This window comes from Phascolarctos cinereus, unplaced genomic scaffold, assembly GCF_003287225.1.
Source record: "Phascolarctos cinereus isolate Bilbo 61053 unplaced genomic scaffold, phaCin_HiC Scaffold_2;HRSCAF=192, whole genome shotgun sequence".
NCBI classification, from domain to species: domain Eukaryota; kingdom Metazoa; phylum Chordata; class Mammalia; order Diprotodontia; family Phascolarctidae; genus Phascolarctos; species Phascolarctos cinereus.
The window spans coordinates 262,345,630-262,362,024 of NW_027555625.1; the positions used below are offsets into that span (position 1 = coordinate 262,345,630).

At 47.3% G+C, this 16,395-nt stretch overlaps 1 protein-coding gene across 3 annotated transcripts; it reads left to right on the plus strand.

Annotated features, from left to right (window-relative positions):
* The first annotated feature begins 3,832 nt into the window (after window positions 1-3,832).
* Window positions 3,833-15,955, plus strand: SLC2A6 (solute carrier family 2 member 6). 3 transcript variants are annotated; one of them, XM_020981975.2, is made up of 11 exons: window positions 3,833-4,190; window positions 6,185-6,347; window positions 6,944-7,150; window positions 8,795-8,894; window positions 10,542-10,753; window positions 11,336-11,488; window positions 12,138-12,246; window positions 12,354-12,524; window positions 13,535-13,680; window positions 14,697-14,856; window positions 15,701-15,955. In XM_020981975.2, the coding sequence occupies exons 1-10, from the start codon at window positions 4,102-4,104 to the stop codon at window positions 14,850-14,852; spliced, it is 1,506 nt and encodes a 501-aa protein (XP_020837634.1). In that variant the 5' UTR covers window positions 3,833-4,101; the 3' UTR covers window positions 14,853-14,856; window positions 15,701-15,955. The 3 variants fall into 3 exon arrangements, with proteins under 3 accessions (XP_020837634.1, XP_020837633.1, XP_020837635.1); XM_020981974.2 differs by having other exon boundaries at window positions 14,697-15,955; XM_020981976.2 differs by lacking the exon at window positions 6,944-7,150 and having other exon boundaries at window positions 14,697-15,955.
* Window positions 15,956-16,395: the final 440 nt, after the last annotated feature.

The following is a 16,395-nucleotide window of genomic DNA, read 5'->3' on the forward strand; positions in this document are numbered from 1 at the left end:
GGCTAGAAACTTATTCCAATGAATAAGCAGAAGAGCAGATTCTTTCCTGACCACAACTTTTTCTTCCCACAAGAAAACCCCAGAGCATATGCCCTTCCCTTGACCCACATCTTAACTCCACTTCACCTACCTCAGGTAAAGTTGAGATCTGAGTCACACTAGCCTGGTTAAAATAGCTTGCTTTCTAGCCTAGGGCAAAGGAAATCCCCAGACCCAATTTAGTTCTGCTTTTTGGAGGAAATGTATTTTTACAAAATCAGTAACAAAAAAAAATTGTGAACACGAGATCCTCACACACATGCAGCTCATGAACCCCTCAATTAGGATGAAACTTCAGTGTTTTCAAATGGAGATTTTAATCTCTGACCTATTTAAATTCTACGTGTTCCCAGCTAGTCACTGGAATCTTCCATCCTACTCTTAGTGGCATTGAATTAACAAACATGCATGCATCACAAAGCAGTTAGGATCAATCATAAATATTTGAATATGAACAAAATTCAGGAAATAGAAACAGCTTAGAAAGATAGTTGGGGGTGGGGGATCATATGGAATGCCTGCTAGAAACAGGCACCTTGGAGGGGGAGGACATCCATCTGGAATCTTTGTCCCAGAAGGCTGTGAAAAGAGATCACATTATTTAGATAATCATAGATTTAGAGCCAGAAAAGACCTTAGCAATTATCTAATCCAACCTCCTCATTTAACAGGTTGAAAGGGTGCCCCTAACACTGTTCTGGAGCCTCAACTTCCCTTCCCCTTCAATCACAGAAGATTTTGTTGTGCTATTAATGGTACCTCCTTAACCAGACTTTAGCTTCCAGAGGTCAAGCTAAATTTTTGCTAAGATGAGGAATCCCTAACTGCCTCTCCTCAAAACACACACAGACACACACACACACACACACACACATTGTAGCCCTGTGTTCTCCCCTTGCCTTTCTAACATCACACTATGGTGGACTGATTCCCAGGTAGTTTGCACACCTGGGACTTGCACCCTTGGACTTGACCTTTTAAAGGGAGGCTGGAAGGCCTGGCCAAGAGTCAACAAATAACAAAATTTGAGAGTTGGAAGGAATTCCAGTGGCCAACTCATAGCCCTAAATAATTCCCATTGCACCATCACTTCCAAGTGGCCATTTAGCCTCAACTTGAAGGCCTGCAGGGAGGGGGAATCCAGCACCTCTTGAGATAGCCCATTCCACTGTTGGACAATGCTAATTGTCAGGAAGTTTTTTCATGATGTCAAGACTGAATGTAGCTCTTTGTAATTTCTACCAGATGCTTTCACTTCTGATTTCTGGGGCCAGACAGAACAAGTGGAATCCCTGTCCCACAGGGTAGCCTTTCAAATACTTAGAAACAATGATGATGACCCCTGGGAGCCTTCTCTTCCACAGGTTAAACATTCCCCTTTCCTTCATCTGACCCTCTCACAGCATGCACTTAAGGCCCTTCACCATCCTGGTTACCTTGCTCTGGACACATCAGCTGATCAATGTCCTCCATAAGCTGTGATGTCAGAGTTAAATATAACACCAGAGCTGTGGTCTGACCAGGGCTGAACACTGTGGTCCTGGCCCTGTCACTTCCCCATTCCTAGAAGCTGGGCTTGCCAAAAGCAGCTCAAATTTACACTGGCTTTTTGGGCTGCCATATCCCACTGCAGACTCACATTGAATCTGCAGTCCACTAAAACTTTCAGATCTTTTTCAGAAAAAAACTGTTGGCTAACTATTTGTCGTTGTTCAATCAAGTCCCACACTTCATTATCCTATTTCTGGTTTTCTTGGCAGAGATACTGGAGTGGTTTGCCATTTCCTTCTCCTGTTCATTTTACAGATGAGGAAATTGAGGCAAAGGGGGTTAAGTGACTTGCCCAGGGTCACACAGCTAGTAAGTGTCTAAGGCCAAATTTGAACTCAGGTCTTTCTGACTCCAGTCCCAGTACTTTATACATTGTGCCACCTAGATGTCTTACCATGGTTTCTGCTATATTGTATTTGTGAAATCTATTTTTGAACCTAAGTGTAAGACATTCTATTTATCCCTATTAAATTTCATGTTATTACATTTACTCCAATGCTCTAGCCTGCTAAGCCCTTTAGATCTTGACTATGCCATCATAGCTGTCCCTTCCATCTTTACATCATCTGTATATTTGATAAAACTATCCATTTATGCCTTTATCCAGGTCAATAATAGTGATAGGAAAAGAGACTGTACCTGTGATTTTCTTGGTATAAAACACTCCCGGATGAGCACATTCCCTCCACCAATGCTTCTCTAACAGTTATGGTCTCAGAGAGTTGCCAAGAGTACTAGAAGTTAATCAATTTGCCCAAAGTCACATATCCTATTAAATATAAGAGACAGGACTTGAACTCAGGTCTTCCTAGTGCCAAGCCAATTCTCTATCAGCACAGATCCCTGGGGCACTTCACTATAAACCCTCATTCCAAGTTGATATCACTTCTATCACTTCCCTATCACTTGACTTTCAGAGCCCTTCCTAACCTAGCCTCCTCTGACTTTTCCTATGCCTTACTCCCCACCTTGTACTCTGTGATCCATAACATTGACTTCCTTGCTGACACTCCATTTCCTAATTCCCTGCATTTTAGCTAGCTATGCCCCGTTCCCAGGGAACTCTCCTTCTTCATTTCTATTTCCTGGCTTCACTGGCTTCCTTCAAGTTCCAGCTAAAGCCTCACCTTCTGAAAGAAGATTTCCCCAATCCTCCTCAATGCTAGTAGCTCCCACTTAGCTCTCAGCCATCACCAGTCATCTTGACCTAGGTCGTGCCTGGACTCTGATGATTCTAGAGGAGATGACTTTGCTCAGCTCTGCCTCACTTAAATCCAATTCACTTGCAAGTCAAGATATCGCCCTCCCTATGTTGTTGGTCCTCTATGAGAACAAAGGATGAACAGCCTGCGTGTCTCTAATTTATCTTGTCTAGATCTTATTTGAACATAGTTATTTTCATGGTGGTTAGACATGGGTACAAATTCATTAGGAAAAGTGATTTTTCTTTAAGTCTGGGTAAGACCCTGACATGGAGGCAATGAAAGTACAGGGTATGTTAGAGGAGCAGTCTAACGTGTAGAGGTACAGGAGAATAAGGTGAGAGAAGAGTACTAAGGTACGGCATCCCCAGAATAAAAAGACCTTCAGACCTGGGTATACCTCATGCCAGGCAGGAAGCTTGAATTTTACTTGGGAGGTCATAGGAGTCATCAAAGCATTTTGAGCAGGAAAGTGGTATGATTTGTACAAAGTACAGCATGTAAGCAGTGAGGGATGATGGAAAGAAGCCTGAACCTGTCTCTTGTACCTTGATACCGTGCCTGCCACAAATTTACTAGATGACCCTGACTAAATCATTCCTCTCTTGGGGGTTAGTCTCACCATCTGTAAAGGAAGGTGGGGTAGGATGAAGTAGACTAATTTCCTTTCAGCTCATACAGAGGCTGAGTCCGTGTGAAATAAAAATAGAAAATGTGTGTGTGTGTGTGTGTGTGTGTGTGTGTGTGACATTATGCCAAATGGGAGGAGGTCTTAGATACATCCCTAAGCTGGGAAACTCCCCCAACCCCACCTAGCCAGCCCGCCCTGCCAAGGAACATCAGAACAGGTTCTGTCCCTCCTCATTGGTGCTGACTGAGCAGCACAGTGTTCCTAGGCAGCCAATCAGAGCCCAGGATTGGCCAGCCCAGAATGAAGAAGGAGAGAGGGGAGGGGCTGAGACAGATGGAGAAGCTCTTGTCCATCCCAGGAGCCCAGCCACCCTGAATCTAGCTAGGGGACCTAGTGTGCTGGGGGTGGGGGGTGGGGGGCTGGGTGTGGCCTGCAGATAGTGATTTCTTCCTCCTCCAACTCTTTCCTACAAAGGAACGGCTCCCTGCCCACTTCCTCATTTGGGGGCAGTTTAATGACAGAGTTCTCCCTTCCTCCAGTCTCCCAGGACACAGATTTACCCCTATCAGAACCTGCCTTCTAAGGGCCTCTGGGTCACTCAAAAGGCCGCAGTATCTCAGGGAGCCGTCACCAAGGATATTGCCAGGGTCTGGCAGTTGGATTCTGGACCCCATCACTATGGAGCAACCCCTTTTAGGAAGTGAGACACCAGACTATGAGACTTTCCCGGAGAGGCCAGACCAGCAACAAGAACAGAATTATATCAGGTAAGAGATGGGAGTTCGCGGGGGTTGGGAGAGCACAGAAATTGAGTTGCTACTGCTTTCTCTTTAGGAGAAGGCTAGATTCTTGATTCCTGTCCTCACATCAGGGAAATCTAAATCCCCCCTCTCTTCCCCCACACCCTCCCCACCCTCCTGCCCTCTAGGACAAGAGGCAAGGACCGGCCACTTAGTCTGGATGCCCCAGGCCCCCTGTATGATCTGATAGTGTCGATGCTGCTGGCTGGCTTGCAGGGCTTGGCAGCTCTGGGCCAAACCTAGGAAGGCCTGATGCTTCCTGTCTGGAGGTGGTTCAGGCGCTGTCTAGTGAGACAGGGCAAATAGAAAAAAAAAATCTGTTAACATTTGTATCCAGACATGATGCCTTTCATCCAAACGACGATCAAAAAGACATTTATTTGAATTTGCTTTTCTAATATTGAGAGTGGAGTGCATGGAGCTATTCACGTGCTCTCACATAAGGACAGGATGACAGAGTTAGGGCCAGTGAAGAGAAAGTGAAGCTTGCCGTCTCATGGGGGAGAACAGAGCCCATGATGTAACCTCACTGAAGCATAGACTCAGTGGCCGAGGGTTGGGGGAATTTGTTAAATTGTTAATTATGTTCGTTGTTAATTTATTACATTGTTCATTGTTAAAAAGAGGCAGCTAGGCTGTCAAGTGGATAGGCCTAGAGTCAGGAAGACCTGTGTTCAACTCCAGCCTCAGACATTTACTAGTTGTATGACCCTGGGAAAGTCACTTAACTCTATTTGCTTCAGTTTCCTCATCTGTAAAATGAGCTGGAGAAGGAAATGGCAAACCACTCCAGTATCTTTGCCAAAAAAACCCCATTTGGCATCACAAATAGTCAGACACAACTGAACGACAATTATTATTTGTACAATTGGGATTCGTTTGTGTTGGCTTATATTAAGACTGAAAACAACTGAACAACAAATTGTTAAGGAGTACTTCCTTACACTGAACATTGAAATCTGCCTCTCTGCCCCACAGTCAGGGTGTGCTGACATATAACCAGCTATTAAAAAAATTTTCTTAAAGTATATGCAACACACTTTTAAAGTTTAATCTACACCAACAACATTTTTCTCAGGGCAGCTAGGTGGTGCAGTGGATAGAGCTCCAGCCTTGGAGTCAGGAGGACCTGAGTTCAAATCCAGACTTAGACACTTGACACTTACTAGCTGTATGACCCTGGGCAAGTCCCTTAACCCCAATTGCCTCACCAAAAAGCAAAAATACTCCATCGCTTCTTTTTGGTGAGGCAATTGGGGTTAGGTGACTTGATGTCCAGTAGAATTTTTTTTTTTAGTGAGGCAACTTTATCACTTTCTTAAGCCTAGTCTAGGCAACAAATAAAATAATAACAGCATTTGCCAGTTTCCAAGGCGTAAATATTTGCTCATGCTGAAAATTTAACAATCAGCTCTCAGTAGGCAGTAAAAGCTGGTGCTAGCTCATCCTGACAACAGTCCCAGCTCTGTTTGTACTGAGATGGTCAGCTTCCTCTTCCATAGGACAACCCTTCCGATAGCTGCAGACAGTGTCTCTTGCCCTGAACACCAAGCCTTCTCTTCTCAAAACTAAACATCCCCGATTCCTTCCTGTGGTCTTTACACAAATCATTAGGCCAAGAAGCAGTAACTCTGATCACCTTTCTTCCTCTGGACTCATTCCAATTTATTAAGCACTCTGTTAAGCTGTGGTGGCTAGAACTGAAGCTGTGTGACTTTGTCCCAGTCATTGACTTCTCTGAACCTCCACTTCTCCATCTACAAAATGAGGGGATTGAACCAGAAGTTTTCCAAGATGCCTTCTGGCTCTACCCTTCTGTGCATATGTGAGCTTCTGAGATGTTCAGAACAGAGTGGGACAGGTAATGGGCATGAACCGGAAGAGCAGGAAGCAGTGAGCTGGGGGCTTTACAGGCAGCCCTGCCTTGTCCCCTTCCCCCCGCCACTTTCTTCTTAACCTAGAACCCTGAAGAATAAGAGGCTGTTCCTGGCTACCTTCGCGGCAGTGCTGGGAAACTTCAGCTTTGGCTATGCCCTGGTCTATACATCCCCAGTCATCCCAGCTCTTGAGAGATCCCCCAACCCAGCTTTACGAATGAGCAAGATGGAGTCATCCTGGTTCGGGGTAAGGATCCTGGATCCCTGGACTCAGGAATTCACAAGATAACCTTCTTTTACCCCCAGCCCCTGGTTAACTGGAATGCTGAGGCAGGCCCTACCTTTTACTCTTCAACACCTCTTTCTCCTGGAGAAGCCCCTGGGATACTTTTCTTTTGATTCCCCAACTTCTGTGGGTTTTCCAGGACCTCTTTGCATCCCACCCCTCCAGCCCCAACATATCTTTTGGGAAAATGCTGCAAAGAAATGAAAATAAAAAGTGAAAATGATCTGAGCTACTGGAAGGAACTGGTACCATGCAAGGTCATGATCTAAATTTACTCCATTCCCACCCCCTGGAGGCTGGAGCCTAGGACAGAGCAGACACCCCACCCTGGTTAAACAGGAGGCCTCTGGGGCACCCATAGAGGCCTTCCAAATTAGGACTTGCCTAGCTACTATTCAGGTATATATGCCTGGCACATTTTGGGGAAAGGAGCACTAGGTACCCCAGCACCTCTGTCCAGTGGCTGCATCCCCTAGCAGGGAAGAGCATCTCCAGGGTCCTACCCAAGGGAACCAGGTCTGGACGTGGTCACCCTAGCAGGTCCCCTTTCTCCACAGTCCGTGTTCACCTTGGGAGCGGCCGCTGGTGGCCTCAGTGCCATGGTGCTCAATGACCTCCTGGGCAGGAAGCTCAGCATCATGTTCTCTGCCGTGCCCTCGGCTATTGGCTACGCTTTCATGGCTGGAGCTCAGGGTCTGTGGATGCTCCTGCTGGGAAGGATTCTGACCGGCTTCGCGGGAGGTCTCACGGCTGCCTGTATCCCAGTAAGGACAATCCCCAGAGCTGCCCTTCCATCCCAGAAAGGACATCTCCCAGGGACAGTTGGGGAAGACTAATCAGCAGCTCAATGACTTGCGGTTCAATCTCCCCCTTGGTTGTCAAAGCCAATTCCTGGTGTGTTTTAAATGAGATGTTCCACTTCCTAGCCATTCGTATAAGTAAATAGCAGCTCTGCTTTTCCATTAACTTCTTGCCATGCCTTTGGATAAGCTTTTTCCTCTCTGGGCCTCAGTTTCTCCATTCATAAAATGAGTGACTTGAATTAGAGCACCAAAATTGGATTCAGAGGATGTAGATTCAAAACCTGTTGCTCTCACTTTTTATAGCTAATGACCTTAACTTACGCAAGCCACAGAATGGGTCTAGGCTTTTGTTCTCTGGTCTACAAAAATGAAAGGGTTAGAATAAGTGATCTCTAGAGTGCTTCCCAGCTCCAACATTCCATGACTCTACAGATTTCTCATGAGGATGTTTCATGTGCACAGAGAGTCGTGACTGACCCTGAGCCTAGGAGACCTGTTTCTGAATGAGACTTCTCTCCATCCTCTTTCCTAGCCTGGCCAGTTTTCAACCAAAAATTGCTTCCGACCTCAAGGGTATTGCTCAATCAAAGAAAGTCCGCATTAAGCAAGGGGAGGAAGCAGAGAAAGGCCCTTCCCTCTTCCCATACCCCAACCCTCCACTTACTCTAATCGCTTCCCATGACTGTAACTGTTCTGTTTGTTCATTCTGGGGATGCCTTACCTTATCTGTCACTCAGCACCTCCTGGCAGATGACAAAGGGACCCCGAAAGGGGCAAAGCAAAGGCCAAAGAGGAAAGCAGCGTCAGGAGAATGGGCACTCGATGTCCGGGCAGCCAAAAGGAGCTGCTAAGCAGGTGTCTTTCATAGTGTTTGCAGCCTTTCGCCATGTGGGTGGCCCCTGACAAGTCTGAGACAGGCCACAGTCACCCTCCGCGTAGGAAAAACTGAGGCTCAGAGGAGGTAGGCGAGTTGTCCATAGTGATGTAGAGTGAGGTCAAGTCAATTCAATTCAACAAACGTTTATTTGGAAGGTAGGATGGTATTATGGATTGATCCCTGGATTTGGAGTCAGGGAGAACCGGGTTCAAATCCTATATGAGACACCAGCTGTGTGAGCCTGGGTAAGTCCCCCAACCTCTCTGGGACTTGGTTTCCTCATCTGTAAAATGAAAGGATTATGTCCAATGACCTCAAAGGTCCTTTCTAGTTCTCTAAATCTACAATCCCATCTGGTTTGAGCCGTAGGATAAAGGGCCCAGTCTCTTGCCTCTCACAGACTAGAACCCCCACCCTAGCAGCCCTTTCTTGTTTCCTGAGTGGTACTCATGACAGCTGGGCCTCTCTCAAGCTGGGAATGAAGAGCTGCTCTCACTTGGGGCCTGGACCAGTTGTGAACTTAGAACAACAGCACTAGAGACTCTTACAGCTGGAAGGGATTTGAGAAACCATAGAACAACCTCCTCCCCCTTTACTGACAAGGAAAGAGAAGGCCCAGATGAAGGTAGTGCTTAGCCCGATGTCATAACAGCCAATTAGTGGCAGGTCCAAGATCCCAGGGGTCCTGACTCATCCTTCTTTCCCCTGCAGCATGATTTGTCTTACAGGTTTATGTGTCTGAGATCTCCCACCCAGGAGTTCGAGGGGCTCTGGGGGCCACCCCCCAGATCATGGCTGTCTTCGGGTCCCTCTTGCTCTATGCTCTGGGCAAGTATCTTTTCTCTGATGGGGGAGGGGAGGGACTACAAATCAGTCAAACAACAAACAAACATTTGTCTAAGTACATACTAGTTCAAAGCCCTGATCACCATCAGGCTATTCCCTGAGGAGGGATCTCTAGCTTAATAGAACAAAGTTGCTGCTCTCAGGGAGCTCACAGTTTAGTTGGGCAGATGGGAAACATGAAAAGATAATTCATAATGCGGACTTAGACCCAGAGTTCCCAATCTGGGGTTAAATTGTACCCCCAGGGGGCAGGAGAAAGATGAAGTCACTGAGGCTCGATCTTCCAAGTGTATTGATTTATTAAGCAATGCATGTAAGTTGCCCAATAAACCAGGACCAGACCTCCTCAGCTTAGGCACTGGACCCCACATACAGGAGGCAAGGAGACAGAGTTTTATGCATTAAAAAACAATTAATTAAATAAGGCCAATTAATTAAAAGGAAACAATACAACATTAGGTAATCTGACTTCTAATTAGATAAAAGATTAGGGACTTTCTAAATTGGAAGGGGAGAGTGAACAGGTACAATTCCCTGAAATCAGAAAAGGAGGCGTCCCACTCCCCAAAGTGTCTGTAAAGCAATCAAAGTAACATGGAAACAATAACTGATTGATCATGACAGGGTGGGTTCTCAGGTAAGACGTAAGGGTTGCTTGAGATGTACAAGCGGAAGAAAACTCTTTGCATCACCCTTTGGATCTGACTGGGTTTCTGGTCAGCATAATCAAGGTCCTTGGTAAAGGGTGTCTAAACATGAAGGAGAAGTTGTCTAGTTTCCCAGCCACACAGGCCTAGGTTCAAACAATCCAATAAGGTTTTCTGCCAATGCCCACAACTGAATAAACTTTTCTCACAAGACAGAATTTGGACTAGACCCGTAATTGAATAGAAATGGAACTGAGGTAGGGCGGTAGCCCCAGAATCAGTCACAAAATAGAGTCAGTGTGATTCACTCAGTTCCCACAATTAACCACTCACTGTCCTAATACCAATTCACTCAAGGAAGTCCTAAGTTCAAATTCTGTCTCAGATACTTACTAGCTGTGTGGGCCTGGGCAAGTCACCTAACCTCCCCTAGTCTCAGTTTTCTCATAATAATAGTACCTACCTCATAGAGTTGTGAGGATTAAAAGGAGATAATATATGTAAGGCGCTTTGCAAACTTTAAGATGCTGTAGAAATGTTAGCTATTATTATTATCAAGGGGTATAGGAATAGTTGGTCAATAGCTATATTACTCTGCTGAAATTTAGTAGCATTTTTTTACTTTCAGATTAAATGGGGGTAAAGAAAATTATACTGAAAACCAAGGGTACGGGGACCAAAAAAAAAATGGTTGAGAACCTCTGATATAAACAGTGTATAACTAGGGCCATCTGAGGTACAGAAGCTGCAAGTACCATAGGAGGAGAGGCCTCTGTGGGCCAAAGTGGTCAAAGAAGGCTTCCTGGAGAAGGTCCTGGCTGGGCCTTGAAGGATTGGGAGGATTCCATCTTGGATCCCCAGCCCGGTGATCCTGGGGACGCAGGGAGGTGTGTAGAGGGGTAATATCCTGTGACTGATGCCCCTTCCCCCTTCTCTGACTTTCTTCTGCTCTCTCTACCCCCCCTCCCGTCCCACTCCTCAGGCTTGAAAATGCCCTGGCGCTGGCTGGCGGTGGCTGGAGAGGTGCCTGTATTTGTCATGATGGTACTTCTGTGCTTTATGCCCAACTCCCCTCGCTTCCTCCTCTCCCAGGGCAAGGAGGAGGAAGCCCTGAAAGCCCTGGCCTGGCTCCGAGGGAATGACACAGACTTCCAAAGGGAATTCCAGCAGATCCAGAACAGTGTCCAGAAACAGGTAAGCAAGGCAGACATTACCAGATGAAACTGAGTTGCAATGGGAGTGTCACATGATAAAGACTCGGTCCAGAGTTCTTAACCTAGAGTCCATGTGCTTTTAAAAGTTTGATAACTATATTTCAATATAATTGGCTTCCCTTGTAGTCCTATGCATTTTATTCATTTAAAAACATTCGGAGAAGGGTTCTATAATTTCACCAGGCTGATGAAGGGGTCCAGGATACAACCAAGGTTAAGAATCCCTAGGATAGAAGAGCCAGGGCCTCCTGCCTCAGTGGAAGCCACTGGGTGACCCAGACAGGGCTCCTCTTCCTAGGCCTTCTTTCAATGGGTTCCCCTAAATTTGTACCTCAAGCAGTATTTCAGGTACCTCTTCTTCATCCTCCTTAGGGGAGGAAGACTAGAGCTGTAACTCACAATTGTTTTGGGTAGGGAGAGGAGGGGGAGGGGAGAAAAGGACAAAGACGTGAGACACAGAGAGTCTGGGACACCCCAAGCGTGTTGCTGTGGAGGATGCTATTGGGGGAGGAAGCCCCAAAAGGCTGTCCCGTGTGCCTCAGCCCCTGCCCCATGTCTCCAGAGCAGTCGACTGTCGTGGACTGAGTTACGGGACCCTTTCATCTACAAGCCCATCGCCATCGCTGTTCTGATGAGATTCCTGCAGCAGCTCACAGGTGTCACGCCCATCCTGGTCTACCTGCAATCTATCTTCCACAGCACCGCTGTCCTGCTGGTGAGAACGGTACCCAATCCTGCCCCATGCCACCTGCCCAGGGACCTGATCAGCATCTGTCTTCCCCATAAGGAGAGCATGACACTACCTGTCACTAGAGGATTGGGGGTGGGCCATGCTTGAAGAGGATACCATGTGCCTACTACTTGCACCAGTACCTGAAATCTCCCCCCATTAAAGTGGTTCCTTTGGGCTAAGACTTCTGTTTCCAGAAGGCCCCTGGGAGAATGTATGGCTATTTCTTGAAAGGCAGACACAATCATACCCCAAAACAAGCAGCATGGATTGAACTGTCTGATTACCTAGCAGAGAATTCTGGGGGAATTGGACATGGAATAGGTGCGTTTTGATGGGGAGGGGTCAGGAAAAGTCTAGCACAACTTCTTTCTTCATAATTTTTCTGGGGTTCCTCAAATGCCCAAGCTCCATCCCTGGGCCAGTCCATTGAAGCTGGACATGGCACTAAACCCTGAGACAGAGTGAGCTCTCCTCCCCAACCCCTGCATTCCTTCACCTCATCATGAGACACTGAAAGCCAAAGGCAGACTGATAGGACCCCCTAAATCCTGGGAAGCCCCAGCTGGTCCTGCCCTTCCAGGATAGGAGGGAGGCCAGGCTCATAAACACTGGTATCTCCCATGTATCTTAGCCCCCAGAAGAGGATGCAGCCATCGTGGGGGCCATGAGGCTCGTCTCTGTGCTAATCGCAGCTGTCACCATGGACAGAGCAGGTCGGAAGATTCTTCTCTTCGTCTCAGGTATGGCCACAACCCTGTTCCCTCCTCACTGCCCAGAGATGACAGCATTTCCTCTTCCCTCCCATGCTCATCCCTGGTTTTGAGACTTCCTTGTCCTCATTTCACAGCATCTATTATGTTTGTGGCAAACCTGGCCCTGGGACTCTACATCCACTTGGGTCCACAGCTTCCAGCCTCCAACACCACCATGGATCTGACCAACGTGGCCTTCGAGGGTTCAGGGTCAGGAAACTACCTTATGCTGGTGCCCCTCTTTGCCACCATGCTCTTCATCATGGGTAAGCGCTGCCTGAGTTTCCATCCCCCAGGGTGTGGGAAGGGATGAAGGGTTGAGAAGGTGGAAGAAGCTAATTTATCAGCACATCCCTGGGGGGGCCTGGGTCACTTCTGTAGCCAAAGCCTTGCCTGGAACCCAAAAGAGTAATTGGGATTCTGGGGGCAGCTAGGTGGTGCAGTGGATAGAGCACCGGCCCTGGAGTCAGGAGGACCTGAGTTCAAATCTGGCCTCAGACACATAACACTTACTAGCTGTGTGACCTTGGGCAAGTCACTTAACCCCATTGCCTAGCAACAAAAACAAAAGAATAAACCAAAAAAAAGAGTAATTGGGATTCTGGAATGAAACCCATATTTTATGGGTACCTATGTATTTGTGACTGGTGTGCGTCTGTAGTGTGTATGAGCTTGTGAGTGGGGAGATGGTCAGTGATTTATGTGGAGTGGTGGACTGGGTCTATGTGAATCTGAGGATATGTATGTGGTGGAGGCCTGGACTGTGGTGCATGTATAACTGTGTGTGGGGAGGGCGGCGAATCTGACTAAGACGCCCTCTGAGCTGGCATTATCAAAGGCATAGCAGCCAAGGGTAGCTAGTGTAGGGACGTAGAGTGGACAGATGCCCCAACACGGATAGTCTCAGGAAGCTATCTGATTAGAGGGTTCCCAAGACAGAACAGTAGATACTGCGCTGGGCCTAGAGTCAGAAAGATCTGGGTTCAAATTTGGCTTCAGACACTTACTAGCTATGTGACCCTGGGCAAGTCACTTAACCCTGTATCAGTTTCCTCATCTGTAAAGAGCTGGAGAAAGAAATGGCAAACCACTCCAGTATCTCTGCCAAGAAAATGGGGTCGTGAAGAATTGAAACGACCGAACAAGATAGAGCAGAACTTCCCTGCGATGGGGTTGGCAGGGGTAGGCTGTGGGGGGGTAGTCACTCCCTTTCTCTTTTCACAGAGCCATTCTCACCCTCTACCACCCACCTTGGGTCTTACTCTCTTTCCATCAGGCTATGCTATGGGCTGGGGCCCTATCACATGGCTTCTCATGTCTGAGATCCTCCCACTGAAGGCCCGAGGTGTGGCCTCAGGGCTTTGTGTGCTGGTCAGCTGGCTCACAGCCTTCGTGCTCACTAAGTCCTTCCTGCTGGTGGAGGTGAGTCCCATTGCATATCACAAGGCCCAGACATAGGGAACAGAGATGGGAGGGAAAGGGCTAAGAAGGTGGGTTTCTTTCAAAATGACCCCATCCAGTTCTAATGTCAGCGGCTCCAGCTACCTGCTGCTCCATCCCTGGACTTGGTCATTCATTCATTCATTCATTCCTTTATTAGTTCATTTGTTCAAATAGCATTTGTTTGACATACGTAATGCACCATGCTGGGTGTCAGAGGTACTGTCTGCTCTCCTAGACTTTATAGTGTCATAGCAGGGAGAAAAGATTTCAACGGATATAAGGCAAAATGTGATGTGGTGAAAGTACAAGTGTAAGGAGGGCAGCCATTTAGGGAATGCAGGACAAAGGTCACTCACTAGGCTCTCTCTGCTAGCTCCCCGGGCATGACATGAGCTGAAAGGAATTCACTCACCTCAACCCAAATGTTGAATAAGTCTAACTTGGCCCTCCTTACACCTGTCGTTTGTCAAGAAGGAAAGAGTCCCTGGTAGGCAGCACATGTCAGAGAGGCTGTCTTGGAGGAAGCAGCATTTAAGACCTAAGATTTCAAAGGTCAAGGCGAAGACATTACGTTCTACACAGACGAAGTGTCATGAGCAGTCAGAAGGGCTTGTGTAGATAGGTATTTAAAAGGGTTTATTCAATTTATGGAGTGAAAACATGCAGCCTATCTTGTGAACCGTATCACTGGTGCAGAGGCTCCAAGTAGAGGAGAGTAGTGCGAGATAAGGTTAGAAGGGTAGCCTGGGCCTTGAAGGGTCAGGCTGAGGAGCTTAGGTCTGGTCTTGGAGGCAAGGGGGAGCCAGGGAAGGTTTCTGAGTGAGGCAAGGATGTAACGAAAACAGCCGAGGTTGCTTGTCAACAACTGCTGAGTAGTTTCAAGACTCAGCTGCTTCCTGCGGCTTTTGAGCCAGGGGTCTGCCTCTCCACGCGATACATTGATACTAACTGGGCTGTTCTCATCCCTCCCCTTTTCTGTTCCCTATATTCTACAGAACGCCTTTGGCCTTCAAGTCCCATTTTACTTCTTTGCTGCCGTCTGCCTGGTGAATCTGGTCTTCACAGCCTGTTGCGTGCCAGAAACCAGGCGCCGGACCTTGGAACAAATTGAATCGTTCTTCAGAACAGGGAGAAGGTCCTTCCTGAGATAGTAAGGTGCCTCAGCCTCCCGGGCCAGGAGGAGAGATCAGACTTTGGGGGACTGGGGGGTCCTCAGAGGCAGGGTTCAGGAGGTGACATCAACACCAGATGGAATTGGGAAGAACTGACATTACCTTCTGATTGAGAAGTGGTGCCCAGGTCTGTCTCCAGAGATTCCTGGTCTCAGTCTCTGCTATACATAAGGCAGGTTTGAATATGGCCCTCCAACTCCACCTGCAAACCTCTAGAGTCACATTGCCCCCAGACTGCTAGATTCTGTGGGCCAAGCAAGCAGAGCCCAGGGAGAAGGCCAGAGACAAGGGGCTAGTTCTCATTAATCAACTGAGATCAAAGAATCAAGATCCAAGAGTGCTGGAGAAGGAGTGAGAAGAGCCAGCTCCAAATTCTGGCTCTGCCACCAACCTCTCTCTCACCCTGTTATCATCCCTGTTCAGTGGGCATCATAATTCCTACCCTGCCCGCTTTGCAGCAGAGTGATCATGAGGAACAAACAAAATAATGAATTTGACAGTATTTTGGTAACCAGGAAACCCTGCAATGACATGAGAAATCCTTGTTACTGGTTGTTATGTACCTCTAGTGGTACATGGTGGGATATGGCTTCTGTGGACTGGTGAGGCAAGGACCTACTCACCCATAACTGGATGTTGCCTGGGACATTTGTCAAAGACCCCAGAGACCTGAAGGGGAGGCAGAACATGTTCAGTACCCCATCCATAAACAGGTCATAGGAACTTAACAGTGGAACTGTTGAAATCAAGCCCCAGGTTGGGTGGAAAGCTTGTCACCTAGCTCTGAGGTTTTCCTCCCCTGACCTCACACTGCCTTTTCCCCTTAGGGGAGAAGAAAGGAGAGTACGGGAGCTGGCCAGTCCACAACCTCCTTAGAGAGGAGAAAGAGAATGAAAACACCCTCCTGCTGCTCACATTTCACACAAATACCCCAGTAAGTCCATGTCTAAAGCCCTTTGTAAATGAAGATAATACTTTATGCATTGTTTCCAGGGGGGGTGGGTTGTAGTGGGATTGAGTTGTCCCAAACCATCCACATTCACTTGCCCAGCTGCCTCATGACTAATAAATTTTCAAGATAATTGGCTGGGATCAGGGTCCAGTCTGTACTGACAGAACAGAGCAAATCTCCTTTGACTCCTAAGTAATCTTTTCCACACCTTGGGGTTTAATCGTCACCTCTGTAAAATGGAGTTGGACTAGATAATCCCTAAGGTCACTTCCAGTCCTGACATGCTGTGATTGTGGGAGAGCAAAGCTCTCCACAAAGGAGACTAAATCCAGAACTTGATCTCTCTTTGTACAGAATTCTATAACTAGCTGGGTTGCCCATTTTCCATGAAATAAAAAACCAAATAGAACTTTTCAGAGGGCACAGGACAAATCACTGGCGAAATCTGGGTTCCTCAAAAACATCCTCACCCCAGCTTGGTTCACAGCATTTGTCAGGCTTGGAAGTACAACAATTGGCTGTCTCCTTCCATCCAGCCATGGCCTAACCAACTTTGCCCTGATAACATAA

Coding starts and splice junctions, on each gene's coding strand:
- SLC2A6 (XM_020981974.2), top strand. CDS start 4,102: ATGGAGCAACCCCTTTTAGGAAGTGAGACACCAGACTATGAGACTTTC. Junction 8,895..10,541: donor CCTCTTGCTCTATGCTCTGG/GCAAGTATCTTT, acceptor CCCACTCCTCAG/GCTTGAAAATGCCCTGGCGC. Junction 13,681..14,696: donor AGTCCTTCCTGCTGGTGGAG/GTGAGTCCCATT, acceptor TATATTCTACAG/AACGCCTTTGGCCTTCAAGT.